Consider the following 27243-nt stretch of genomic DNA (forward strand, 5'->3'; position numbering starts at 1 on the left):
CTTTCTGAATCAGAAACTGCCTTTAAAAGTCAACAAAGTAAACAAAAGTATTAAGAGATCTATCCAACATTTATCTTTAAGTTAATCTGACACATGGACTCATACTGTTTGTATAGCAATGCATAAAATATTAAAACTAAAAAGCTCAGGGACTTTTGAGAGGAAAAAAGAGCAAAACTATTTTAGATTCAGAAACGTTTCATCAATATGTAGTATATCTGCATATTGGAATCAGAGACTCCTGATTACACATGTTTACTGATTTTGGCTTTTTTGATTAATGATAAAACTATGACATATCTTGAGAGGAAGCAAGGCTTGGCAGAACTTAATAAAATATGAAAGATTTGTATTTTTAGAAATTTCAGTTATGCAAATATGGATACATTCACATGCATTTTACTCAGCCATGGTTGTAACAAAGCTCTAAAGACATTCCCTTTTATGCTTAGGATAATTTGGGGGGCATGCTTAAAACCAAAATGCTGCATAACAATTACTTTTTTCTTCATTATGAATGATTTCTATTATACCACCTTGGACACAAGAACAAGCCTAAATTCCCACTGCATCTAATTTATTATTACCGCTGAAGACATTGTTTTATGTCAGAGTGCATACAGTATTTCTAGAAATACATTGCAAAAAACCTACTGGGGGGAGTTAGAGAGGAGTGGAAAGAGGTAGGGAACAAATTGCAAAATATAGCTGGCTATAAAAGTTTTTCCATCTTTGTAAAAGAGCAATGTTAGCCAGTAATGCCATTCAGGAAAATCTGAGAGAAGTTTTGATCATACAAAAAACTTCAGCCACTCTATATTATGATGCAAAGAAAATGTGAAGACAGGCTGCCTATATATTACGTACTACAGAAATCAACAGCTGTGACAGATTTTATTCATCTCCTAGTTACTAACATTTAGATCATACACTGGAGAGCAGGCTGAGATTACTCTGAATATATTCAAAGGGACGCACCCGTACCAACATAAATAAAATTATCAAAGAACCTGGGTTCTGATACAGACATTTTTCTTAGAGATTTCAGCAGGATCTTTCCTCTCACAACAGCTGCCGTATTGGTTTCTAATCTCTGCTTTGGCAATAAGATCAGAATCTAGGTATCTTAAATAGAAGAGCAACCAGCAGAAAAGGGAGAGAATGGAGGTGAGGAGGATCTCTTTCTCCTATGGGTATAAGACAAGGCATATTTTTAGGAGAACTTGATAGCCTGAAGCTGCACTATGATACTAGGATATGGAACAAAAGCGTCTGCTTCTGCAGACAAGGGCTGACCCATCGAAAAGTGGTAACAGAGGGAAACAGACTCTCGGTGACAGCTTATCTTTCAGAGCTCAGGAGGGTTCGCCTTCTGCCGTCTGTTGGGGATGGGGACAAGAGAGTATCATTCCTTCACATCGTGCTACTGTGACCTAGGAACATTCACTTGCATGTCAATTTAGAGCTGCCTCATGTTGCAGCAAATTTGGTTGAATCCCTTCTTCAGATGCTATTGTGTCTTTGGAGAGGGACTCAGCCACTATCAGAGGGAAAAAGGTAGGGTCAGCTGAACAGCAAGGAAGGGTCAGGCTGCCGCACAGTTATTCCTGGATCTGAAAGATTGGATTCGTCTTAGAAATTGTGCCTCTTAATGTCTTCACTGCTTAACAAGCCCTCTTCTACTTCAGAGACTTCATTATATGAGATAGATGAAATGTTCACCTTACTCTTTCAGCTCAGGTTGTTGGAAATTTTTCTCCATTTTTAGAAGAAATGTTATTACCTATTGACAGCCTTAGTTCTACAATCATAAAGTGGTAACAGTGAGGAAACCAGGACTCTCAGATTTCAGGACAGTCCATCTTTAAGAACACATTAGCGCTCTGCCTTTTGGTTCTTTGGGGTTGGGAACAACAGAGCCACACAGACAGTCTATGGATATCCCAACTATTTTCTGAGAGGTCATTTCTGAATCTAACAGTCTGTCCATATGGATCTCATCACAAGCTTAGTGCTTAGGTCCTGTCCTGTCCTGGAAACCATCATTGTAATGGGATCCCTTCTCCTAATTACTCTGAGAGAAGTAATTTCATCTAGCCCATGAAAGTCTACACATGCTTTTTCCTCTAATAAAAAGAAATTTCATTCATTTTTCCACTCACTTGAAAAGGCAAATATGGACTGAAAAGAGTTTCAAATTTTAGATTGTATTTAGTTAACCAAGAGGCTAAAGTTTTTTATACATATATATATATATTTATGCCCAAATTTAACTTGAAGCATAAAGAAACAGTAGTGCAAACTACCACACACAGAAAACTTGAAACTAGAAACATAATAAAATGTTGAACTAAACCTTAAGTACGAAAGAACTAACTTCATTAATTTACCAGATATTGTCATTCAGATTAAAGTAACTGTACCCAGATTATAGACTCTCAAAGGCAAAACGAAATAACTGTAGACTGAAAAGTCTTTGAACGTTGTAGCATCAAAATGAGCAACTGCAAAAAGATGTTTATACCCATAAAGACAGGAGACTAATACATCTCAGTTTGTGTCTGAACCAAATTATTACATTTCTCTGTCATGATTCTGATCTGATTAAGACCAATATAAATCAGGTATAATTGTACTCACTACAGTAGATTTTACACTTACCTAAAACTTACATACCAAAATAAAGGCATTCCACACATCTGCCCTCCTATGGTTCCTAACTGTATTACATGTTACAAATATTTTTAAGATGAAATGTTAATTCTATTCCAAATGGTATCAGCCTTAATTTAGAATGAAAACTGACACCACAACACAGAAAACCTTCATGGTAATCTTAATAGATAGTGTAGCATTTAAAGTCAGTAACAAAACTAGGACTAGACATTTTTGATAAAAAAGATTTTGTTTCATTATCAGTCTTTCTTCCTCTACCTCCTTTTTTTTAAGTCTTTGAACCTGGTACATAACTCCATCCATGAAATATTATGCAATATGTTGATCATGCTGTTTTTTAATTTCAACTCAACTGAAGAAGCATTGTTAAAAAGAATCACTATATCCCAGGGGAATCAGGAAATTAAACTTTATTTACTGGGTTTTGACTTTCCCATAAGTAAATGCAGCCATATACCATCTGATTACCATCTGAGGGGAGGCACAGCTTGAAAAAGAGCACTGCCAATGTGCCACTGGGCCATTGATTAATTAAGCAATAAGATGAGAAGGTCTGTTGCATAGGGTCATTAATGCATGCGTAAAATGCCATTTGAGGCATGAATGTCTGGTTAGTATTGTAGAGCCTGATCCCACAAGAATTTGCTTCTGAGCACAGTATTTACTATTTCTGTTGGTCTGTATGCATAGCAGGCATTGCCATTTGTAGGTATTAGAATATGCTGGACAATCTAAATCAGATCTTTATTTTTGCAGGGATGGGAGAAGGAAAGGGGATGCTAATTTTAATTTGAAATACACTTCCATTATGGAAATAGCATGCTTCCAGTTATAAAAATTGTCTCTCATTCCACGGAATATTGAAAGGGATCATAAGCACATACAAACAGCCATTAGTTGCTTAAAGTAGTACACTGGCAGGCAGTAAAATCTCTAATGAAGCTCTAATAGTAGTATATAGCAAATCTTTGCAAAGGTGAAGAAGTGCTGGTTACAGCATAAGTATAGGAGTCAGGACTCCATTCTATAGTCATGGCTCTTGCCACTGACTCTGAGTAATCACCATTACTACAGCATGCCACAATTAAGACATCTGTAAAATGAGTACTACTACTTAAGTACTTCATGGGGCTAATATAAGGATTAATTCATTACTATTAGTATAGCGCTTTATGATCATCATTTTACTATTTCTAGACATCCCACAGCAAGAAAAAAAGTGATATTCCTAAGATTCTTCTGATTTTCTGAGCTGTTTTAAGTAGTCTGGAGAAGAGACCATTCTGTACTCTTCCTGTCAAAGCTGCTACATTTTGTATGAAATGGTTAAATATTGATTGGGCTTCAAAGAAAGCACAGGGCTTTCTCTAGTTCAGTGGTTTGGGCAATCATCTGCAAGGAGGCAGACCTGAGTTCCAGTCCTTGCTTCAATTAATGTTTATTTTAAATTTAACAGTCAACCATACAAGGACCCTGACCTAGGCAACCCCCCTCTCCCTGGTGGGTATCCTAACCCCCAGGCTGGAGAAGCATGCTCATTTATGTATATATGTGCACTTTCTCTTGCTGATCTAATGAACATCTAAATATTTTGTGCACGTGAAACAGCTTCAATACAAGGAAAAAATAAACAAGTAAAGAAAACTTGCACCATCATGTATAATCTACAACCTTCTCTCCGAAGCAGTGCAAGAATAGAGGAAAGAATAGAACCCATTTTAAATGGGCAGCCTGCGATGGCTTGAAGCACAGATACAAAGATGATGCAGCCAAACTCTTCTTGGTAGTGCCAGATGTTGCACTAAGAGGCAATGGTCACTGGTGGCAGAGTGGGAGGTTCAGGATGGATGTTAGGAAAAATAGTTCACTAAGACTGCACTGCAGCACTGGAACAAGTCACCAAGAGAAGCTGTGAAAGCTCCCACCTTGAAGGCTTTCTAGATTCAGTCTGACAAAGCCACAGCTTGAGCTGATCCTGTGCTGGCATTAGTCCCACCTGAGCAGGAGGCTGAACTAGATGTCTTCCAGCTGTCCCTTCCAACCAACATTTCTTTGATTCTATTGGACTGAAATTTACCTCTTACTTCAAACCACATTGCTTTCTGTACCCAAGATTTAAGAAAGAATAATTTGAGATATTTCCCTTTCAGGTCAATATTACTGAAATACAACAAACTGGAATCAGAGGAGAGAGCAAGCTGACAACATGCTTTTCATAAATATTACACAGCTGCCTGACTGAATCATACACTGGGTACTTTTAATGGTTCACTCACACCCACTATTGCTAGACTTCCAAATTAAGGTCAGTTAGGATTACTTCCCTGCTGAATAGACTTCCCTTTAGCTAAACATTCTAGAGATAATGTTTTAACAGCTCATTATTTTAATACTTTGTGAGGGAGGAAGGCATAATAAGAAATTTGGGATGGGACAGACCTGTACAGTCCTTTCTCATTCCAGAGTGGAATGGTTTTCTATGCTTTGTCAGCTAGTGCTCATTAGATAACACAGCAGAGACAGGGAGAAATTAAGGACCAGAAAGGAAGTTTGCAAGGACTCCAATTTAAAGACATACCTAATCCAGGTTTCTACTTTTATTAGAAATTCTATTTCTATCAGCCAGCACAGTCACTGTATCAGCATAAGCATTTCTATTACATATAAGCCTACACTCTTGGTTCAACATTAGCATCATTACAGTTACACCAATATTTTCTTTGGTTAGGGAAAAGCTAAACCAATATAAGAACATTTATAGAAGTTTAATATAATCCCTTCTAAAAAGACTGTACTTCTTGAATCATATCACTGTACATAAATCACCACAAGTTTTCAGTTTAGACAGATCTCCAGCAGTATTGCTACCGCATAACTGTGCAGTCTGGGGATGAATAGGACTCATCTTCATTGCAACATCTAGATCAAGTTACTTCACTCAGTCTAACCTTGAGAGCACACACTAAGAAACAACATATGAGCTACACAGAGTGATTTGATTATCAACACAGAGTGATTAGATTAGCAGCAGATGACTGGGAACTCAAGCTGTTGCACCCCCATTGAATTACTAACTCCAACATCAGCTGCCCACCCCTCCTCACAGGCCAGCTAGCTCAGGCTTTAAGCATCCTCTTACCTTGAGCTTCTTCAGACTGGATGCTAATTAAGGGCAAAAACTTAAGTTTTTTGCCTCACACTGTAGCAAAAACAAACTCATCTTCTATCATACCATTTCAATAGTTTGCCCATCACAATCAAATGGCTGTTTAAAAATATTTCATAGGTTACAACATTTTGTATGATGAAACAGCTAGAAAAGGAAGGCTGACATTTAGCTCACCAGGAAGCCATCTGGTCCAGGAGAATGCAGCTTTGAGTGAGACCATTTTCCCATCAGCAACTAAGACAGGGAAAAAGAAAAAAAAAAGTAGACATAACTATGCAGATGTCAGTGTAGGACTGTATTCCAATTTTGCTAAACTAAAGCAACCTGAGAAGCAGACTTTCTTAAACCAGAGCATGGAGTGGTAAGCAACAGTAATGCTACTCTTTAGCTCAGCCATGTTAATTGATCACTCTTAGTCTATTACCGTGGTTCAGCTGATGAGTATCAACTCATTAAACCAAAGGAACTTGTAGCCATCTGTCCGTACCTTTGGTTTAAGTTTCTTTAATCAATTTTGCTTGAATTCTGTAAATTTACCTAACCTACTGAAACTGTTTTCAAATTAACATGAAATTAACAACTTAAGAATTGCACAACTTAGTGAAGTTAAAGCTGTATGGACAGACCCTAAAGCAATGCAAGGCTCAGGAGAAAAAATAGAGGGCTAAGACAGCTGCTTGTTCGGAAGGACTACAATATGAAGCCTGTTGTTTCTGCAAAGAGGTTCTCACTGTGTACAGATTGTTGGCAACTCTGTTCATGGAAACTTTTGTAAAGAACTCATGTTCTTTAAAAAAAAATAAAATCAAAACAACCCTGTCTTTATCACCAGTTTTCCCTCTGCAGAAAGTCTAAGAGGTTCTGAATGGAAAAGGAGGAGCAATTCAAACCACGACCAAGAGCATGCCATCTGTTTTTCTAGAATAGTGTTTGGTTGCGTTAACCAAAGTATGCTTATGGTGCTGAGCCAGCCTACACCCATCTGATCCCAACTAACTACTAGCTGGGAGTGAGACTCAGTCTGTACTGACTCAGAAACCTTTATGGGAGTTATTAACCCTCCTCCACTCTATCCCAACCCCCAAAAGGAGAAAAAAACATTGCAAAAAATTGTTTAACTCAGTAGGGCTTTCTCCTAAGAAACATTATTATTACAAGATGAAATAACACTGATGGTTTCTTTCCAAAGTATGCAAGGCTATGGCTTTCTGCAAGATGCAGCTTTCTGTCATTCATTTCAAAATTGAGTGTATTGTATCTCATGTTATTTACTAAAAAGAAAAAAAAACAGCTGGAGTTTGTGATAGGTGGGAATCGCTTGTTTTGTTCAACCCAGCACAGTATATAGTATACACACACTATATAGTATACGTACTGTATGGGCCGTATATATACGCTATAGTATATAGCTTGTATAGAAATTTCATGAGCTCTTCAATTTCTCCTCTAGAATCTTCATTGCAATATTGTTGAGAACATACAACTAATTAATTCACAGTTGCTTTTAAAAAATCCATGCCTGAGTTAAAATGTGAGCAAAAAAAAAAAAAAAAAAAAAAAAAAAGAAAAGTGGAGAAGGCAGAAAAAAAGAAAGCTGGAATCTTTCTATTGCTGTTCTCAAGCATAACAAACTAGAGCAATTTATTTCACTATATCCAGTTGTAATGTTAAACCACAGATAAACATTACCAATGTAGCAAGAATGTGTTTCTTCCTTCTGATGGAGGTCCAAGATTGCCCTCTTGAGTATGCCAAACAGCATGGGGTACTGCATTTACCATGTGATTGGCACACACTTTAGTTTTGATTCAGTTTGGAGATGAAATTGTTGGCTAAAGCTTTGGTAATTCTGATTCTAGAGCTCTCAAGGCAGGCTGTCTTTACTTTGAAAAGGAATAATTTTTTTAATAACACTATGTTACTTGGCTTTATCTGTTTTTAACATTATTTAATGATGTTTTGCATTTCTACATATTGTGCAACACCCCAAGAACTTTAGTAGGGGGAACGTCATAAAAAATTGTTTATTATTTCAGCAAGTGCTAATAAAATTGCTACATGTTCGCTGAAGTATTCTAATGGTCTCTTTTGATGGGACGCAAAAAGGTCACCTATTGCATGCTGGTACAAAAAGATATTTATGTTCATTGAAAGGCAAAAGTCGTTTTTTAACAGAGTTCATTTTCATGGCCTCTCTGGTAATGCAGTGAATTCCACAGGGTTAGAGATTTATGTCCAGCTTATCTTGTAAACAAAGTAAACTATCCGTTAAACTTATGCTTTATATCTTTTAGTCAACATTATTTTGCACAGCAACAAGCTTATTTATAGTATGTTTCAAGATACAGAGTTTGGTTTATTATTTTATTTATATATATTAATGGAAGTGATCTGGAAGTGGAAAACATTATTTTGAGGCCTGACTCTAATACCTTCCAAATTCTAAAGACAGTAAGTGTTCTGAGAGCAGAGTGCTTGGAGAATTGGTTCTGAAATCACTTTCTTAGTGACATGTAACCATAATCTTAGTGACATGTAACTATAAACTATAGTTCTTTCCAGATTCAATCCACCTTAAACTCAGACTTTCACACAACATTCCATTTTCAACTTAAGCTTTTTCTTGCCTTACTATTATGAATGATGCATACATAAATACACACACACACACATACACACTTGAAAGATTATTGTACAGGCATGCAAAGACTGTATGCAGCATCCTTTCTTTATTTAAAGAACTGCTGTGTTATAAACAAACATTACAGTCATTTTGCACAGCAATCTACTGCTCAGCTGCTTTGTTATCTAGTTTCCCTAATGGCTAGTAACCTGCATTCATATCCATGAAACCTTTCAGCAAAGTTCATCCCATACCTGAATATGGAGTTTTGGCTCCTTGTTGTAGTGAATCCTCAAGGATCCAGTTCAGTAAATACATCTGTCAACACAGACACTGTCAACTCCTTGAGACAACAGCCATGCCATTGATTCTGAAGTTGGAGCTTTCATATCAAGATGAGGATCAACTAAGATCAACACAAGTATAATCACTACCTCTGTTCTTCTAATGCAGCTATTTCTAAAAATATGTACAAACATACTTTTCCTCATAATGCTCTTCACTAATTTTTGTTATTGTAATGCTTGTCTTCAGAGAAATCGATATGATTGCTAGCTTCAGATGAAGTCTCAACTGCACAACCACGTTCACTTTACACAAATGTTTATTTCATCATGTGTTTGAGTGATGAGTAGTTCAGATCCAGAGAAAAGGTGCTTTTGTTAATTAACATGACTTTTTTGGCTACAGGTTTTTTTCATCCTGAGGAATGGGTTTGTCAGTGCAACGCTTTTCTAAGTGGTGTTTTGGATATCGCCTACAGAATGGGTGCTCAGTATTTTGATCTTTCATGAATGATGTTTGATAAACGGTAAAGCCATCATCCCTGCTAGGAACAGATTCATGTGCCCATAGGCAGAAGTTTTGTGAGTTGTGTTGCCTTCTCTCTGATTCAACCTTCTTCCGTCCAAAACCCTACAAAAAAGATGGAAAGAAAAATTCCTGTAAACATATGACTTAGGATGACAGCTTCACAGATGAAGTTTGCAACAGTCACTACCCCTTTGGGAAGTTAATGAAGCTGTTACCACAGTGATTTCAAGAATTCACGGTCAGTCTAAGCTAAAAACAATACTGCCTTACTTGCCTGTATGAACATTGCTGGCTCCATACATAAAGGGAAAGATGTTGGCTTTCCACCTATTACTACCAATGAATCACTTATACTTTGCATTTCTGTGGCATACCATATACTCAAAGTAACAGCTAGATTGATCTTCAGAGTAACAAAGAATTAAGTTAATAATGTTATGTTTGAACTGTAGTATAAAAATTGAGGCAGACTATAAAACTGCAATTTTTAAAAGTATCCCTTACTTGTGTGTCCAATCACAGGAAGATGGAATCTGGTTTTCACACAATGTAGGTTGCAGGAAATTTATTTGGAATTATGGTTTATCAGTATCTCTAAATTTATGAGACACTGAGTATCATACAAAGTGCACAGAAATGGAGGTATTCAGTACTAGTGAATAATGAATACCCAAAAATCTAGAGCCCACAGTCAGACAGACATTCAATATGACAGTTCACTTCCTCCTCCTCTATTCATTATCTTGTAAGCTGTGCTATTTCTTTTGCTGCCTAGAAAGATGTCAACAATCTAAGGAGAACTGAAAAACATGAAACTGTTGCACGTATAGAAAAGCCAAACACAATTTAAAAATACATTCAAAATTGTGGCTTCTGCAACATAGATATAAACAGACATGGACTGGAAAATAATACATTCAGAAGATATATCTGGGGTGTCCTATGGATTTTGGTTAAACTTTTGATAAAGGTGAGTGAACCAGTATGTGTGACTGACTTACGAGTGGCTGACAAAGCTCAGTGCAAAGGCAATCACTGTTAGGAGGGTGGTAGGACATGTAACTTGGTGCAAAATCTTAAGCCTTGCCAAACAGGAGCACTGGAAGATGCCTATCAGAGGCCCAAATGATGGGCATTTTTGTTCCCCTCAAATTCTGCCCCTCTCAGTGACCATCTGTACTGCTGTATACCTATGCCAGCCCGAGAAGAGTCACATCCCCACACTAATAAAGGCTGTGTTTCTTTGTTGTTTATATTTTTCCCTGCTCACAGTTCTGATACTTGCAAGGGAGAGAAACGATGCTGTGTTTAATCTCTGCTAGACTGAGAGAGATGCACTTTCTGATTTTCTCAATGCAGGGTACTTACAAAATCAAAATATTCTCCTACATTCTGTAAACAATGTCTGTTGTCATGAGAAGAAAATGGAAAATTGTTGTTCACTGCTTTCTGAAAAAAGAAGGGATGGGAAAAAAATCTGAATTTTCGTATACCTTATCTTGCATACATATACACTAGTCTTAGTTCTTATATTCTGACAGATGCTGAAATTATAGTTGCATACCTTCTAACACTGATGCCATTTTCATATTTTTAATCTTAATTGCACAACATTTTATTGGGGCAAAATGGACTTTTTTTCTTTTTTTTTTTCTTACAAAAAAAATCATCAGGAGGATGTATGTTCCCTTGACTTACTGAACATATACATGATTAATACAAAAGTGTGAATTTTCAAATAAGAAATGCTACATTCCATTTACAAGCAGCAAAATATTAGACATATGTCAGGATAGCCTTGTTTGATTCACTAGTAAGCCCAAAGCTAATTAAAATGAACTACAAAAGGGACCTCAAAACTGAATTAATCTATGATTTATGTACTGAATGTCATGTACACTGCTTGTTGCAGGGGAAGTGGAGGAGGTATTAATCGCATAACTAATTTATAATCTCATTTTTTAACATAATGTTCTTCCAGTCTGTAAAATGAAACTACAGTTTTAGGAGAAAAGGGCATCTGCAACTGCAGAAAACCTAATTGTTTAAAAAGTAATTAACATATTTAATTTTTTAAGCTAAAATGTGAAACACTGAAAACTCTTCTGGACTATTAGATTGCCTTGATTTTTCCTCATGTATTATTTTTCTGTTTCATGTTGGAAACATTGTTTTTTTGTAATTGATCTAGTGCTTTTTACTTTTAATATTGTGGAATGAAGTTTTCATCTTCTAGCTATGATATTCACCTCCATACAGAAGAACAAGTTTTAATGCAATACAATTTTTAAAACTTGTTTCAAGAGTAAGTGGCTTTTATAAGATATACTCTGAATCAGTTGTAAAGACAGATATCACTAGAGGTCTGATTGAGCAAGAATAACCAACAAATGAAAATTTGCCTGCACGCAGTCAGTTGCATAACCATATCTCACAGTATTTGGTAAACTGGCTGTATTTGTTTCATTTTCGGTAGGTGCTGCATGTTCGCACACAAATTCAGCCAGACTGTAGCCCAGTAAGTGCAATGGATACATTCTCATACATGGGCTTAAAATTAAGCACCTTTATGTTGCTAAAATGGTGACCTACTAAAGGACTCCACTGCAGTTACAAGCAAACCTTAACAACTTAGAAACAATGTTTATTACTAGTTCTTACATGTTGCAGTAAAATTGATAATTAAGATGTTACATATTGAATATTCTCTTGCAATGATTCCACATATTAATTAATGTTTAAAAAAACTATTACATATAGGACTATCACAAAATTAGAAATGAGAAGTAATATAAGCTTAAAAAATACTATACTTCTGAGAAAATTAATTAACCACACAGCCAGCGATTTCCTTCATACAAAGAGATTAAAGACAGCTTCACATATAGCCAGCTTCCAACAACTCTTTCAGCAGCTTTTAGAAATGTCACATAACAAACTATCTCAGATTGTTCATGTGACACCACATTTTAGCCTTTACTACATCTGCATACTTTCATTGCTGGCCTCCTTTTAATTCTTCATTAATGGGAATAAGAAATTTCACTAGTTCTTTCTAATAGTGAAGGGTAGGTAAATGGATAGTGTAACATCACATGAACAGTCATACTAGTGCTGATAAAAGGTCTCTCTAACCTGGTTTTCCTTCTCAGTGGCTGAGGCCAGATGCTTCACAGAAAGCTATATAATCAACATAATGTACTATAATCTTCTCCTTTTCACTAGCCCCAAGCTTCTGTTTTAAGCATTCCTTCCCAGCCCATTTCTGCTCTTGATGACACCAAAATTTGTGAAATGAACTCAGTATAATGTTATGCCTATCGGAAATGAAAACAGAAAATATTCTGCGCGCAAAGTGCTTGGGTAAAGCAAAGCTCAGCATGATCATAAAATTAGGACATAAAGACATGCTTATGAAACTGTAATGTTTTAAATGCTCGAGTTTTAAAAGTACTGGGTTTTGATGGTTTCCAAAATTGGCCCAATTTTCTCATTTTTAGGAAAGCCTTAAGGTGTTTCAAACATGAAATTTCTAACTTTTTAGTTATAAAGAAATAATTGTTTTCTTAAATATACAGAATGTCTGATATTCAACTCAAAACAGCTGATCGACTTTTAATTGGATGCTCTTATAGGGCTATTTTGCACACGTATTTTAGACTGAGATAGACCATAATATATTCTGACACACATGTGTCTCAAACAGCTACAACTAACAAAAGGGGAAAGTAACTGATAGCAGAAATCAGCAATAGCTATAGGAGGACGTCGAGTACCCAAAATTATAACTGAGTAACAGTATATCGTGAAATACATTTCTGCCTCATCGCAGCTGGCAATCACTTCAGTCCGCGAGGCCCAAGGTCTGCCAGTCTGCCGCAACGGCTTTGTCACTGCCATAAATACAAGCGCTGTTCCGACTTGTGTAACTTGGCAAGCATTCCCCCAGCAATACCTTGCAAAAAGGACTTCTGTAAACTGACTGCATTCGCACAACAACTTACCTGCTCCCGAGCTCTGTACCCCGGCGGCAACCTCTGCGCAATATACTGAGCTTCTCCCACGCTTTGCACCTGTTTCAGCGCAGAGCCCGTAGTTGACTCCGGCTGGCTTTGGCATAGTCCGATATGAGCGAACTAGAAAACAATACAATTTTGATCCGTAAAGACAAATAAACCTAATCAGAAATGTGGACAAAATTGTAGTTTGTCCGTTTTTTCATTGTTGGTGTTACACCACCACCTAGTGCCCTTCGGAAGAACCAGGCTCCCTCCGTACAAAACACAATCCCCACCTTAAAAAAAAGCTTATGATGTAGATGAATAAAATAGAAAGGAAAAAGAGCACAGAAGATGATTTCCCCAGTAACTTTCTGGAGGTTGTTTATATAATGGTAGCTAATCTATCACACGCACTTATGCTGTAATGTCTTTTTTTCATGCTGCTCCTGCTGCTGTACCAAAGCGAGTGCAACACTACAGCCTCTTACTGCGGTGCCATTGCGGGACCACCGTTATCGGGACCGTTCGGCACCGAGGTAACGCAACTGACCGCTCTCCTCTGTCTCCTCGTGTCCCCATTTTCCTCAGACCAGGAACATGAGGCCTTGTTTTCCTTCGAAAATACATCCGACGCCGTACTGAAGCCTGGGGGGCTTCCTTGGCTAAAGGAGAATCTCCCCCCAGCTCCCTTTCCTCAGAAAAGGTGTCCAGCGTTCGCAAAGTTTTGGGTGGCTTTTTGGAGGACTGAAGTTTAAAAACGGCCCAGTTTGGGACGGGGCCCGGGGTGGTGCCAACGCCACTGATGGGACCTCTCCGCCCAGCAGCAGGCTGCAGCTCAGCGGGCAGCTCAACCCCAGGCCCTTACCCAGGCGCCATCATGCTCTGCGCGGGGGTTGGCCGACCTGCCCTTGGGCATGGCTCTGCGTGGGCCGCTGGCTCGCCTCTGCGCCACGCCTCATCTCACCATGGCCACGGGGCTGAGGGCACCGCGGTTGCCACGGTGGCTGCCTTGTCCAGCTCGCAGAGGCCGCGGGATTCACACCAAGGCGGGAGCGGCCTTGGGGGGCACCGCCATCAAGCAGTGGGGCGAGCGCCCACGGTGGACACCGGAGCCCTCCTGATGAGAGGAAAACCCCCATCTGTGTGGTAAGACCGTCACTCTGGGGATGAAGAAAATCCCCCCGGAAACACAGACCTGCTCCCTCCTCCTGGGGCAGGAGGAGGCCTCCCTGCACTCCTTAGTGGCTGGGTCTTTCGGAGGAGGCAGCCCCCCAGCCCTGGCCCTGGAGGAGGAAATGGTGGCAGCGTGAAGGCTTCACACAGGGGGCTGGGGCCAGGCCCACCGAGACCCTCCCTGCTGCTGTCATCTGCCACCTGGTACCAAATGCTTTTCCCTTGGAAAAAGCTGCTTCACCTTGCTTGGAGGATGTTTTCTTTTAAATTAGGAAGTCAATGGAAAACAGCACTGTTGAGATTGCTTCTCTTCGTTCAAGTTCTGCTGCAGCAAGTGCTTCCACGCATGGCAGCAATGCTTTAAGTGGCTGTATCCAACCGACAGATTTTGTCAAAACCCATTAAAGTCATAGTTTGAGTCTTCTGCTGTTGTGTTTAGCGACACTGAGTTGTTAAATCATTCTGGGATTTCAGTAAGACCTAGAGCAACAGATGAGCAAAAGCAACGTTCGTCTTATCAATCCACTGAAGTAACGGAAAAAAATGTGGTCAAAACATTGAATGCTCTCTTAAAAGAGAGAACTGGAGTTCAGTTTAAATTATTAGTATCAGTTCTAAGCAATCACTTCAATGGCATTTTGCAATCTTGATGTTAATAACTGAAGAAAGAAGGATTTTTGACAAAGCCAAAAACAGGGACACCAGGTATATTATTTCTAAGATGTAGCACCATGTTTTTTTAAAAATTCCTTTACAAAAACACACTTCTTAACTGTATATACAAAAGGTATATAGTCATTAAAAAAATCCAGCAATACCTTACGGATTTTTTTGCCTTCTAGTTTTGCACCTGTTGCACTTCTGTTTCTAAATAGGAGAGGAAGGAGTGAACGTGTGTCAAAAAACAGCATTACTCCAGGAGTTTAAGAAAAACACTATCACAACTTAAAACTGTGAGAGCTGGCTGTGCCACCTTGGGAAGATAATAAGCATCTGCAGAGTGTTTTGCTACATTTTGGCCTACATACTCCATTCAAGTGGTAGCATCGCCTAAGTTTTGGTTCATGGGAAAAAAATACTTAGCATCTACCGATATGTTTTAAAATAATCAGTATAAAAGCATTCAATTAAGACTATAATTACCCCTCACGTTAATATGGACAAATACAAGGGTTTGGGCTATTGTTTTTTTCACATGTAGTTAAATCTAGGCAAACAAATATTTATGCTTCTGTGCTGTGAGAATAACATTAGCAGTTTTAATGTCTTGGTGATAGCTATTATCATCATGCATCAAGAGTGATTACTGCCTCTTTGATGTTAAAACATAGCAACTGTCTTAGTGTGAGAGTGGAATATTTTATTCATGGTTTAACTGTTCAAAATATTTCTTTAAATATTTCCCATTTCTTTCTAACTTAAGAATGTTGTCCCCCACAAACTGAATTCTCATCAACCTACTTCTTCATTTTTAAGAATGCAAGTTTATTTCACGTATATGAATAACATAAACACAAATTTTAAATTATCTTAGCAATTTTGATAGACTGAATCTTTTAAATCATAAAATTAAATTTCACAAAATTGTTAGCACAATTATAAACATTATAGTCAAATGTAATAGTCTTTCATTACTGTATAAAATCTGTTTTTGATTTACTAAATTAACTTGTAATTCTGTGCTATCAGCTGTAAAAACTGGTTTCCTTGTATGGAGCTGTATGGGGCTAGTATTGCTAAAAGTATAGAAAAAAAACCTGCTGATATGGTAAAACAACTTACAGTAGGCAATGATCAACTGCCTGCAGTAACTCCAGCAACTAGGCCAGCTCCTTAAAGAAAACTGTCCCTACCTTAATAGCTCCAAGACCCAACTCCATCAGAGATGGTTTAAAATATAATTAGCATATTACTTCTGATTTAATTCCACCTCTGCAAAAAGTATGGAATCAAATTATGCTTCTGCCCTTTAAACCCAGTGTTAAAAACAAAACCTTGGCTTAAAATAGCACCTTTTATTAGAAAAAGGTACTTCTGGGTAAGTTACTCCTGAAAAGATACCAAAAAAAGCGCTAAAGACAGTACCTTTGTGGTAATACAAAAGGGATAACACAAATATCCCCCTCTCTCCCAGGATAATGAGCCAAAATATAAGTGCTATATCCTGACACTCTTATTGACCCTGAGTAGTACGACAAATAAGGCAAAATTTTCTCTTAACGTTCTTAGTTAAAATTAGTAACAGTTTGGGGTAAAACCAAGAAATAATCCAGAACTCTCAACTACAAAACTGTACTTCTCGTTCTCCAAATAGTTTACTTGGTGTACAGCTTTCCTAAACAATTCTCACCCTACCCCTGAATATCAGAGGTATTTGTTAGTCCATTAGAATGTAAACAATTCACATAATATGAAATTCACAGTAGCTAAACTGTGCTAGACTGAATTAGGTTGGTAAATACTATAAAAGTAATTAAGGCTAAAAAAAATTCTATGGAAACTACAGTGAGATTTAATATAACTATGTAAATAACGAATATGGTGACTTTAGTCTTTCACTGTATAAGCAGAAACACGCCCTTACTTGGCATACTGCCTGCCAGCAAGCACTGCTCAGACGACGCTGGGTATGGTTTGGGGAAACCTATCAGGCAGTTCGGAAGCGGGTACCACGTTCGGAGGCAGAGAGCTCTGGAGCATGGAGACAATCTGCACTGTGCCATTTGCCTGTTGGCCAGAAAACTCCTTGGTCTGTTAATTCATATTATAGACACAGTGCCTGAGATGCATATGGCAGCCATTTTTTTACATATAGTATTTTTTAACAATTTTTTTATGGATGGGGGAGTGGAGAGCGTATGATTTCTATGTATTTCACAGAAAGAAAAGCTGAGGCATGGAGAGACAAAGCCATTGTTTAAAACATAACAAGCTGTAGAAAAGACTGAACTTCCCCCTAATTCAAACAGAAATGAAGACTTTGTCTCCTGAGCCTTGATAGACTGTCACGAGAAGGTTGCTTGTATGGTAAATGGCATAGGCCTGTTTTCCACTATATAAATATTCAAGGCTAACTTAAGTGGAAATCAGATACCATAGCTGGCAAATGAAACAAGAAAAAATAAGGTACTTGTATTAGTTAAATGTTGATGATTCAGACAAGCACGACCATTTGTTTTAAAGGAAATTTCAAAGCTCCTGCATGAAAACAAACTCTAGTTTTCCATCTTACTAACTATCAGACATAGGTAATGATATTTCGGAGACAAGCTGCCATCAGGCAGTTTTTCAAGGCTCTCTTCTCAATGGCCTACTTTGTTTCTGCAGATATCTGTTGGAAGTTCTGGTAATACATGTAAGAGCAATGGTCTGGATGCTGTTATTATTAATGATGCCATACTGTAAGTTACCTTCAAGTACAACAGTAGGTAAATGACTTGGATAAACTACTTTTATGATGATTTACAGAGGCTAATATAAAACCTGCATGTGAAAAATAAGCTGTTCCAGAGAATGTAGTTTTGATTAAGAAAAAACCCCCCAAACTTTAAACAAGCTGCATGTTTTGAAACAGTTTTGTGATTGTATTGTCATCTTAGCCTTGAGTGCAATGAACTGCACTGTCTAAATGTGCCAGGATCAGATCAGAAGGCTGTGAAAATAATTCATGTTATTTTTAAGATGAGGGAAGTCAGTGACAGAAAGAACTAGAAGAGGATAATAAAGAACATGACAGGCAGGAGGAACCTATGATTTGCTTTTATTCCATTCTACCTCTTTTCAGATTCAATAACCTGGGATCTATTCTTGCCAACTCAAATAAACACCACTTTGGCTTTAAAAGTATTACATTTCTAGAATTTTTCTTTTCTTTTTTTTTTTTTCTGAAGGACTGCAACACCATTTTGTGTTTACTGCTGTTTTCCACTGAGATACAGACAAAGCTGAAAAAGAAAAATTTTAAGGATCAGACTCAGAAAGGTCCCTTCCTAACACCGTAAAAGGATTCCAAAGGAACGCAAGCAATAAATAACTGAATTAAGAGTTCAGCCAAAGTCTGCAGTGGCAGTAGGCATAGGTCCAATATAATAAAAGTTGGACTAAAACTGCTTTAAAATAGTATCATAATGTTTTTTCTTAGATTGTATACATCCATTTTCATACCAATGTGCACTGCTACATTTGCAGTATTGTTAGTGCTAAAAGACATGCTTTGTATTAGTAAAAATATGCAAGATTAGAATATTTTAGCTTCGTTTACAAAGGAAGCAAGGCTTGTGCAACCGCACTTTCTGTCTGCCTGTCAGGCCACCTAATGATTTTCAGATCTGTATGTCACTTTTAATCATGAAAGAAATAAATAATTTTGAAGGCAGTTAAGATCATACAAGCTTAATGAGAATCAGTGACTGGATAGGAAGTGCCCCATAAAGAAAGGCAGACCACACTCAGCTGCTATATATTCAGCTGGGGAGGATCATGCCAGCCACTCAGCGTTTGCATCATTTCCTGACTAACCACAAATTGTTCCATCTCTCTTGGCACGTAAGTGTAATGAGGGAAACTTGCGGTTTTGAACAAAGGACACCGTGTAACAGGAAAACATTAAATGGTAAATATTAAAATTCATTTGGTCACTATTCATGGAACAATTTGCTTAGAACACCACAGCTAAGTCTTTTGTCAAATTCTGTGCGTAACGGGAGGCCAGTATGCTGAAGTCATTCATCACCCTGTATTTTAAGGTGCTCATCACCACGTTTTTACTGTTGCGACTGTTCAGTATGTGTGAAAACCCCGTCAGTGAGCCCTGCCGGGCTGCTCCAGTATCTGATGTAGCACAGCGATCCGCGAGGCAGCGCAGGGCAGGCCGGTTCCCGGGGCTGATGAGGCCCAGGGCCACGACGACTCCTCAGTCACAGAGGAGGGCGCCCCGGAGCGGGGCAGCTCCCGGGCCCCGCCGAGACCCCCCGCCCCCGCCCAGCCCCGGCGGAGCTCCGCACTAGCCCCGAACCGGGCCAGCAGCCACGAGGACAGCGAGGGACCGCTGGCAGCTCCGCGCTGCCCTCAGCCAGCCCACCCGTGACGCCACACCGCAGAGCGACCCCCGCCCCGCCCTCACACCCAGCCCACCGCCCTTCCCCTATTGGCCAGCGCCCGCTGAGGCCCCGCCCCTCCCTCAAACCCAACCCACCGCGCCCCTCCTATTGGCCAGCGCCCGCTGAGGCCCCACCCGTAGCGCCTCCTGGGACTTCCCGGGAAAGCGCGCGAGAGGTGGCTCTGCCGGCGCCCCCCCACTCCCCCTTTCCCCCGCCCCCGCGGGCGCTGACGGCGGCTGCCGCCCCTCGCCGGCCCGGCGAGACGGAGCGTCCGCCCGCGGGGCCCGCGCGGCTCCGGCCGCCGCCCGGGCCGGCACTGGAAGGCGGGCGGAAAATGGAGGAGCCCTGCGCAGCCGGGGCCGCCGCGGGGGCCGCCGCCCCGCCGAGAGGAGACGCCGAGGAGCCCAAGCAGGTACCGGCGGCGGAGGGGAGGCCCCCGCCTCGCCGCCGCGGCCTGCCGCGCTGCTGCCGGGCTGCCCCGGGCCGGTGCTGTCCCGGGGGCTGCGCTAGGCCGGGCTCGGCCGTGCCGCGGGTCGGGGGCGGGATGGGAGCGGGCCGGGCTGCCCCGGGCACGCAACACTCCGGGGCCCCGCCAGGGCGGGACCCGCAGCCCGCGGTAACGCTCTCGGTGCTCCCCCTCCTTCCCGTTCGGTGAGTAAGCGGCCGTTCCTGTCAGGACCGGAGTGTAGCAGGGAGCGCGCTAATTACGGTTAAGCTGTGATTGTAAATAGTACTTTTATTGTTATGTTTAAATACGATGCGTATTTACTTAAGTGATATCCTGTGGATCTGTTTTCTCTTAACGCGCGTCGGTTCAGAGCTCGTGGTGTGAGTGTGACAGCTGGGTGTTTCGCTGTATTTGGGAGGAAGTGCGCAGGGGTAAGGTCTGCTGCTTAAGGAAGAAGCGTGATTAGTTTTAACGCTGGCGTTCGTAAGCGGTCACCTTTACCAACTCTGCAGCGTAAGTGTGAGCTGTGTTTTAGTTTCAGGCTAAGGTGCGATTAATTCACATCCTGTAGGGAGTTCTGCTGGCCTTAATTGCACCTCAGTGTTATAACTGATAAGACTGAGCGTGTGCTTACATGTTGGGGATTAAGGGGACTCAATATACATGAACATGTGCAGGAGTGAAGAGTGAGTGAGCAGTGTTGAGAGGGAATGCAGGACTGGGCTTAGGTCATTTACCCCCCGTTTAAAAATGACGTAACTAGGAGCGAATAGATACAAAACAAAGTCTGACAGCTTTGTTTCATGTTACTGTAAACGAAAGACTAATTTTTCTTTGACAACTAGGGGTCGCTATTGTTTCTTGGAGGCAATGAAGTAAAAAGCAGTGCGGTGGTGAAATACTCATCTGCCCCACCGCAAGCAGCGTTTGCCCGTCTGCAAGAGAAGACTGATTTGAAACTTCCACCTGCAAACTGGTTACGTGAAAGTGCTAAGCTAGGACCAGCAGGTACAACTATTCTTGGCAACAACAAGAAAAGTAAACCATTTTCAAGGTAAATGCATCAAGCTCTGTTTTTTTCCAGACCTTTAAGAACAAGTTTAACAGTGAACTTGGACCCCATGTTAATCCAAAGTATTGTACATATTTTTTTATCATGGCAAATATGTATTACTTTTTTCTTCACTGTTCTCCCTCTTCTTTTTCTTCCTCAGTTCTTGCCTGTATGCTATAGTCTTGTGTCATTTGTAGATGATTAAGGATGCTACTAATGCTGATGGGTTTTTGTCAAATGCATCTTGACATCTTGCCTGAGACAGTCAAACTGCCTTCATGTTGGTCTGTGACTGGCTGTTGTCAGTTGGTCAAAATCAAACCAGCCTGGTTCAGCTAGCCATTCGGCTTTTTATCAAATAAGAAATTGGAACAAATATAGGTCCTCCTGACAGTTCAGCAGCTGCCTTGGCTAGTTTTAGTCTTTAGAGATCAGAACTGGCTAACTAATAGAAAAAGAAACCTCATAGTCCTGTCAAGAATATGCATGGGAGTTAAAATAAGTGGCAAAACTAAAAAGCAATAATATCTTTCTGTACGGATATTTGTTAAATAGTTGGATGAAGCGAGTTCAGAGTGTTTCTAAACAGGAGATTTAGTTCCTGTGCTGAGCAAGCAAAAGTCATACTCAACTGGTTAGTGAAATGTAGCAGTGTGCAGAAGGTTTCTGTTTAAAACCTTGTAACTGATATTAGGTGACATACTTTTTTTTGGGTGGGCCAACATGTTTCTCCTCCAGGCTTTATTAATTTTTAAATATTATGTTTATTTGTCAAATAGAGGCTGGCAGTTTGTTTTCTCTGTCTCCAGTGGCAGTACTAAAACCTAATAGTGAAAGTATGAATTCGGACATTTATATATCCTGTGTTTGATTATGTTATGGCAATACCTGATTTAATTTGAAAGAATGATCTGCATATTGAAATAGTCCAATTTAAATAGCTTGTAATTTAGAGAGGCCTTAATAAGGGCAGATAAAAATATAAGGATGTGCTTGTTAAGGTATTTAAGCCAGTTTTATGTTTTGAAAACAGAAGAAAAAACATTGTTATACAGAAGCAAAATAAAATGACAGCTGCCAAAATTAAAGGATAAAACATGCTTAATTCTTTAAAGAAAGTCTTTGAAAAACTGAATTGCTTCTTTTTAGTAAAAAGGCGGGGGGGAGGCATTTCATAGAATCCAGCTCCTCTATTAATGTGTGTATTAAGACAGCTTTTTTTTTTTTTTTTCCCTGATTTCCTTGATTTTTTTTAACAAAACTTAAACTACTTTTTGGAATGCCTTCAGCTTGGATCTAAATACTTCCAATGATATCAGTAGAAAACTTGTGGAACTTCAAAATGATTTCGTTAATTAACTTCAGATCTTGTTATAGCTAGTAATATTTAGCTAGGTTCTGTTTTTCAATGAAGAAAATGCTTTCAGAGGCTCAGAATGCTTTGGAGAACACGTAGCTGTGTTTTTACTGTCACACTGCGTTTGTCTTAACTTGTAATGTTTTCTAAATAGCTTTGGAATGGCATATGACTTCATTGACTCAATTGGAAATGATGTGGATGTTGTGTCTGATTCAGAGGTATGTATAAATTTCAGTTCCATGATTCAAACATTTATGGTGTATGAATCTTATCTTAAGACACTGTCAAAGAATGATCTTTTTGTCTTTTGAGGAAAAGAAACAGTCCCCTAATGAAATATAAACAAATGATCTAATTTTTGCTCTGTTGTCTAAGGGAGTTGTGAGCAATGAATAAAAAAATGTAGATAAAATCTTATTTCCTGTACAGTTTTACAAATAATCTTCAGCTAAAATATGCAGGTCAGTGAATGTGATGCATTGGTTTATAATGTAGGTCAGCCTTGTGGATTTGTGAAATTGGTCATTTGATGCAAATTATTGCTGCTCTTGGGATTGGTTTTTTTTTTTTTTTTTTTTTTTCCCCTTGTCATCTAGAAGAGATGGGCTTCCTCCCACCTTCAGCATAATCTTCTTTACTTTTATCTGACTTTCACCAACATTTCTGGTGCTGGTAATCTCTGTAAAATTCAGATGAGATTATTCAAGGGAGGAAATGCACATATTCAGTCCCCCGTACTCCCCTTGTGAAAATAAAGCTTTTACAATCCAAACCATCCAGTCTTTCCCTACGTCATCTTTGATGGTAACTGGTTGTGAGGATCCAAAGAGTGATCATGTTTAATCCTTGCATGGAATTTATACTGATGACTTGCTCTTCTTTCTTTTTTTCTTTTTTCTTCTGCTCTTTGTTCTGACATGGTCAAAAATCTCACCCATGTTCTCACTGTTATTTATGTTCTTTTCTGTGACCTTAAGAAATGCAACTTCTCAAATATGTACCTATTCTGAGAGAAGCTGTAATCTTTATTAAGTTACTTCTTTTTGTTTCCAAATCCTTAGGCGGCACTGTGGCAATAAGCCTGTAAATTTTCAGCACCATTCAGATATGTGTTTTCACATGGCCATTTTAATGTTTTTCTTCCATATTCTTTTCAGCTTTGGAAGCACTCTCTGAGAGCTCCCTTTAACCTGTCTCATTATCTTTTTAAATCCCTTTCCAAATGGTTTTCTGCTGCCGAAAATCCCCAGTCAGAGCCTCCCTCCCAAAGTACTGGCATAGTGAGAGTACTGACTGTAGTGCTGATCGGTATTTTTTCATTGCTTGCTAACTCCTTCTGCTGTATCTGTCTGTCTCCTATTTCTCACTTGCTAAGCTTCTTGGTGTGGGAATGGTGCTCTGTTTTACACACAGCCTAATGCAGTGAGACCTAATCAGTGACTGCAGGTTTACAGCTGGCTTTTTCTCTTTCAAATGTACTGTGTGTGTAGGAATGGTAGGTGCTTATATTGCATAGTGAATGCATTTATTTGCTGTTACAGCTATACTGGAAAATAGTGACAGTCTTCTGTTGCTGTATAAGTTAAAATCCAGTGGCTTTAATGGCTGGCTTCAACAATATTAATGAATGGAAACATTTTCAGGTGATGGCAGTCAGTCTGATGCATGCTTAGACTTGGAGCAGTATGGTTGGGTAAGCAACATCTTAAAACCTGGTGGTGTTAGGGCAAATGAGTGAGGAAGAGAGAAGGGAGGGGAGGAAAAAATGGAAGATAGTACTGTTTCTTGAGAAAAATGTCTTTTGTCACTGACAGATATGAAGAAAATCACTATCTGAAAAACTGGCTTATTGCAGGTATGGTGAGGGAGTTGACTGCATATATTAAAACCCCCCAGAAGTTGGAAAGGTCTAGCTCTTTAAGGTTTTATTTGCCTGCCCGTGTCTCTCTGATGCAAGTGCTGTATTCTTGACTTACAATTTCTGAGGAACTGTATCTTACAATCCAGTATAGTTCTATGGAATGTAATCTCTGTTTTCTTTTCTACTGTAAGAATATTAAAAAACTTCTGAAGATACCTTATAGCAAGTCACATGTGAGCATGGCAGTACATCGAATTGGGCGGACCCTCTTGCTGGATGAGCTAGATATTCAAGAACTCTTCATGAGATCATCTCAGGTTAACCATTTGTTTTTGTTAAGTATACCATATGGTCAAAATGCAATATTTCAGGAATGGTGTAGTGGGCAAGCATATATGTATCAAAATGAGAACTGTGTGCAAGTACAGAAAGTCTGCATGAAGCAAATGCTGCTATTCTGCAGTAATCAGTTTATCCACAAACCGCAATTGAGAATCTGATGTCCTTTTACTTGTGATATTATAGGATTAAAATTCCATGTCCCACTTTCCTGTAATTGCTTCAGTAATGTTGTAGTATTTTATAAATGTTACTATTAATAAAATATGTATTATTAATCTCTTACCATGTATCTGACTTTATCACTGAAAAGTTGATTTCATTGTAATGTAACTTCATAGTTAAAGTCTTGAATTGGCTATTTATTGAAAACGGAGATGTCTTCTAGAAAACCTTTCTGCCATTCTTTGGGGATGAGTATTCATAAGTTAAATTAGGCACTTGGTTTGCTTTGTAGATGTTTCTTGACATTAATTTCACGTTTGTGATATGGCCTAGACAGGAGACTGGACATGGCTAAAAGAGTTTTATCAAAGGCTGATTGATCAGAAGTGGCAACGAAAAAAGAAGAGTAAAGAGCACTGGTACCAGAAGGCTATACTTTCCAAATTTTTGTATTACAGGTAACTTCATGTTTTCATCAACCTTGAATTCTGTGCCACCTTACTTATTTACTGCTTTATCCTTTTACAGAGGAAATTCAGGGTTGAGATCAGGAGATAACTAGAGTATCAATGTTTTAATAGAAATTAAAGTCATGCTGTTTACTTCATACTTTAAAATACTTTACTTACTGCGTATCTCAATATTCCTCCTAGGAACTGGGTCTGAGGGAAGACCTTAAAATATGCAAGATTCAGTAATATAGTAGATACCATAATCTAAGAATTTGAGCAATGAACAACTTGTCAATATACCAGTCTTCTAATATATTAGTGAAGCCATTCTTTGAGAATAAATATATATATATATGATGCAAATATATATACATCAAATATAATTCTAAAGTAGATTCTGATTTTATATTGTTGACTGAACTTTTAATGTTGCTTTGTCAGTATTAATGGTGATGGAGCTGCTCAGCCTGTTCCTTCTACTTCAGAACACCACCAGGAGGGTCCTGTTTCAGGTGACAGCGATGAGGCAGGAAGGGCCTCCTGGCCAGCTCCCTTTGAAATGCCTGCTTCACTATCTGAAGATCCAGGTGCCTCTAACCAGGTTAGTGCATTATATTTTAAAGGAGACCTTAATATTTTTTAGAGAACATAAGTACTGAAAGATTTGGAGAGGTGCTATTGAAGTAGTCCTCCTTGCTGGAAAAAAAAAGAACAAAAATAGAACAACAACTTGGTGGTACCTGCACTTTAGCTCGTGCCAGTGTTTCAGAGCTCCGAATTTCAGAAATGCCCTTTTCTGTCATTTTAGTATGAAGTACATAGTTATGTATTTTTGAGAGACAAAATATCTGGCTAAGTGTAGTCATCAATGACTTCACCTGAAAGAGCAGGAAAATTTGATATTCATTCAGATAGTGTGTATGGAGACTTAAGGCTTTGGGCTTTTCTTTTTAAATATGCCATTAACATTAGGTGAAGATAGAACTAAGGTTCTATTAAAATGTTTGATGCAAAACACTTGAGTAACATGTAGAGAAACTTGCCATAAGATTACACAAATGGAAACAAGATGTGTTACAGTAATTATGCAACAAACTATGATAGTATTAGGCTCTAGTCCAGCGTTTCAGTCTGTGGCTAAGCCTGTTTATGAAAATTGCTAATTCTTGTGTTTTTTGAATAACATAGTACAGGAATCGATTAAATCTTTGAGAGATTGAAAAATCAGTTATTTTCTGTCTATGTTAAGATGATAGTGATCATCTAGCATCATACTTAGACAGTACTACCAAATGACTTGGATAGTTAATTTATGAAGACGCTAACCTGCATCTGTCATAAAATCATAACTTTTTAGTATGGTAACAGTCTAAAGTGGAGAAATAGTTGTACTTCAGTACTTGAAAGTTTTTTAGGAAAAGGACTGCTTCTGTCCTCTACTTTCTTGAAGAAACATTTTTAAGTCAGGCAGGCTTTTTATTGTAAAGTCTTGTGCATTTGTGTAGTGTAACTCTTATTTATAAATAAAACTTCAGGATAGAGGACTTATGGGAGATGGATAATCTGGTGCTGACTCTGGGGTAATAAATATTTTCTCTAAAAAGCTTTCATATTTCTTTCTGAAGCTTATGAGAATATAAAATTTATGTTCTAATTACAGAAAAGAAGCATTCCAGTCACTGACTAGAGGCTTTTAATCACTTCATTTATTTATTTAAAGACAGTAGAGATGAAGGTTTTAACTTTATATGATTTTCTTGTTCAGAATATTATTTTCTGTGCATATATACATATATTTTTTTATGGCCTAGCTTTACCTCAGCAGCAGAATCACTTCTTATCCTTGTGCTTTTCACAGGGAAGTGTGCCTCTTGAATCCTCATATATAGTGGGGCATGTGGCCTCAGCCCCCAAAGAACAAAACCTGACTACTTTGTTCAATGACGGGGAAAACAGTCAGGTATGCTATATGTGAAATCTGAGCTCAAACACGTAACCCCCAATTTAATC

The 27243-nt window shown here is 38.9% G+C and overlaps 2 protein-coding genes across 2 annotated transcripts in view; one reads left to right on the top strand and one right to left on the bottom strand.

Annotated features, from left to right (window-relative positions):
* Nucleotides 1–8906: 8906 nt before the first annotated feature.
* On the bottom strand, nucleotides 8907–14198 carry TEX36 (testis expressed 36). Its single transcript, XM_026115918.1, has 4 exons — nucleotides 14148–14198; nucleotides 13286–13417; nucleotides 10650–10730; nucleotides 8907–9383 (listed from the first exon to the last, which is right to left on the bottom strand). The coding sequence occupies exons 1-4, from the start codon at nucleotides 14196–14198 to the stop codon at nucleotides 9153–9155; spliced, it is 495 nt and encodes a 164-aa protein (XP_025971703.1). The 3' UTR covers nucleotides 8907–9152.
* A 5532-nt stretch (nucleotides 14199–19730) lies between these two features.
* EDRF1 (erythroid differentiation regulatory factor 1) overlaps nucleotides 19731–27243 on the top strand; it is a 29386-nt gene continuing 21873 nt past the window's right edge. The window contains exons 1-7 of the mRNA XM_064514367.1: nucleotides 19731–19966; nucleotides 20848–21056; nucleotides 22568–22634; nucleotides 24469–24594; nucleotides 25115–25239; nucleotides 25675–25834; nucleotides 27092–27193. Of these exons, the coding sequence (XP_064370437.1) occupies nucleotides 19889–19966; nucleotides 20848–21056; nucleotides 22568–22634; nucleotides 24469–24594; nucleotides 25115–25239; nucleotides 25675–25834; nucleotides 27092–27193 (867 nt within the window). The 5' untranslated portion in view covers nucleotides 19731–19888. The remainder of the gene's footprint in view (nucleotides 19967–20847; nucleotides 21057–22567; nucleotides 22635–24468; nucleotides 24595–25114; nucleotides 25240–25674; nucleotides 25835–27091; nucleotides 27194–27243) is intronic.

The sequence above is a fragment of the Dromaius novaehollandiae genome, chromosome 6 (assembly GCF_036370855.1).
Source record: "Dromaius novaehollandiae isolate bDroNov1 chromosome 6, bDroNov1.hap1, whole genome shotgun sequence".
NCBI classification, from domain to species: Eukaryota; Metazoa; Chordata; class Aves; order Casuariiformes; family Dromaiidae; genus Dromaius; species Dromaius novaehollandiae.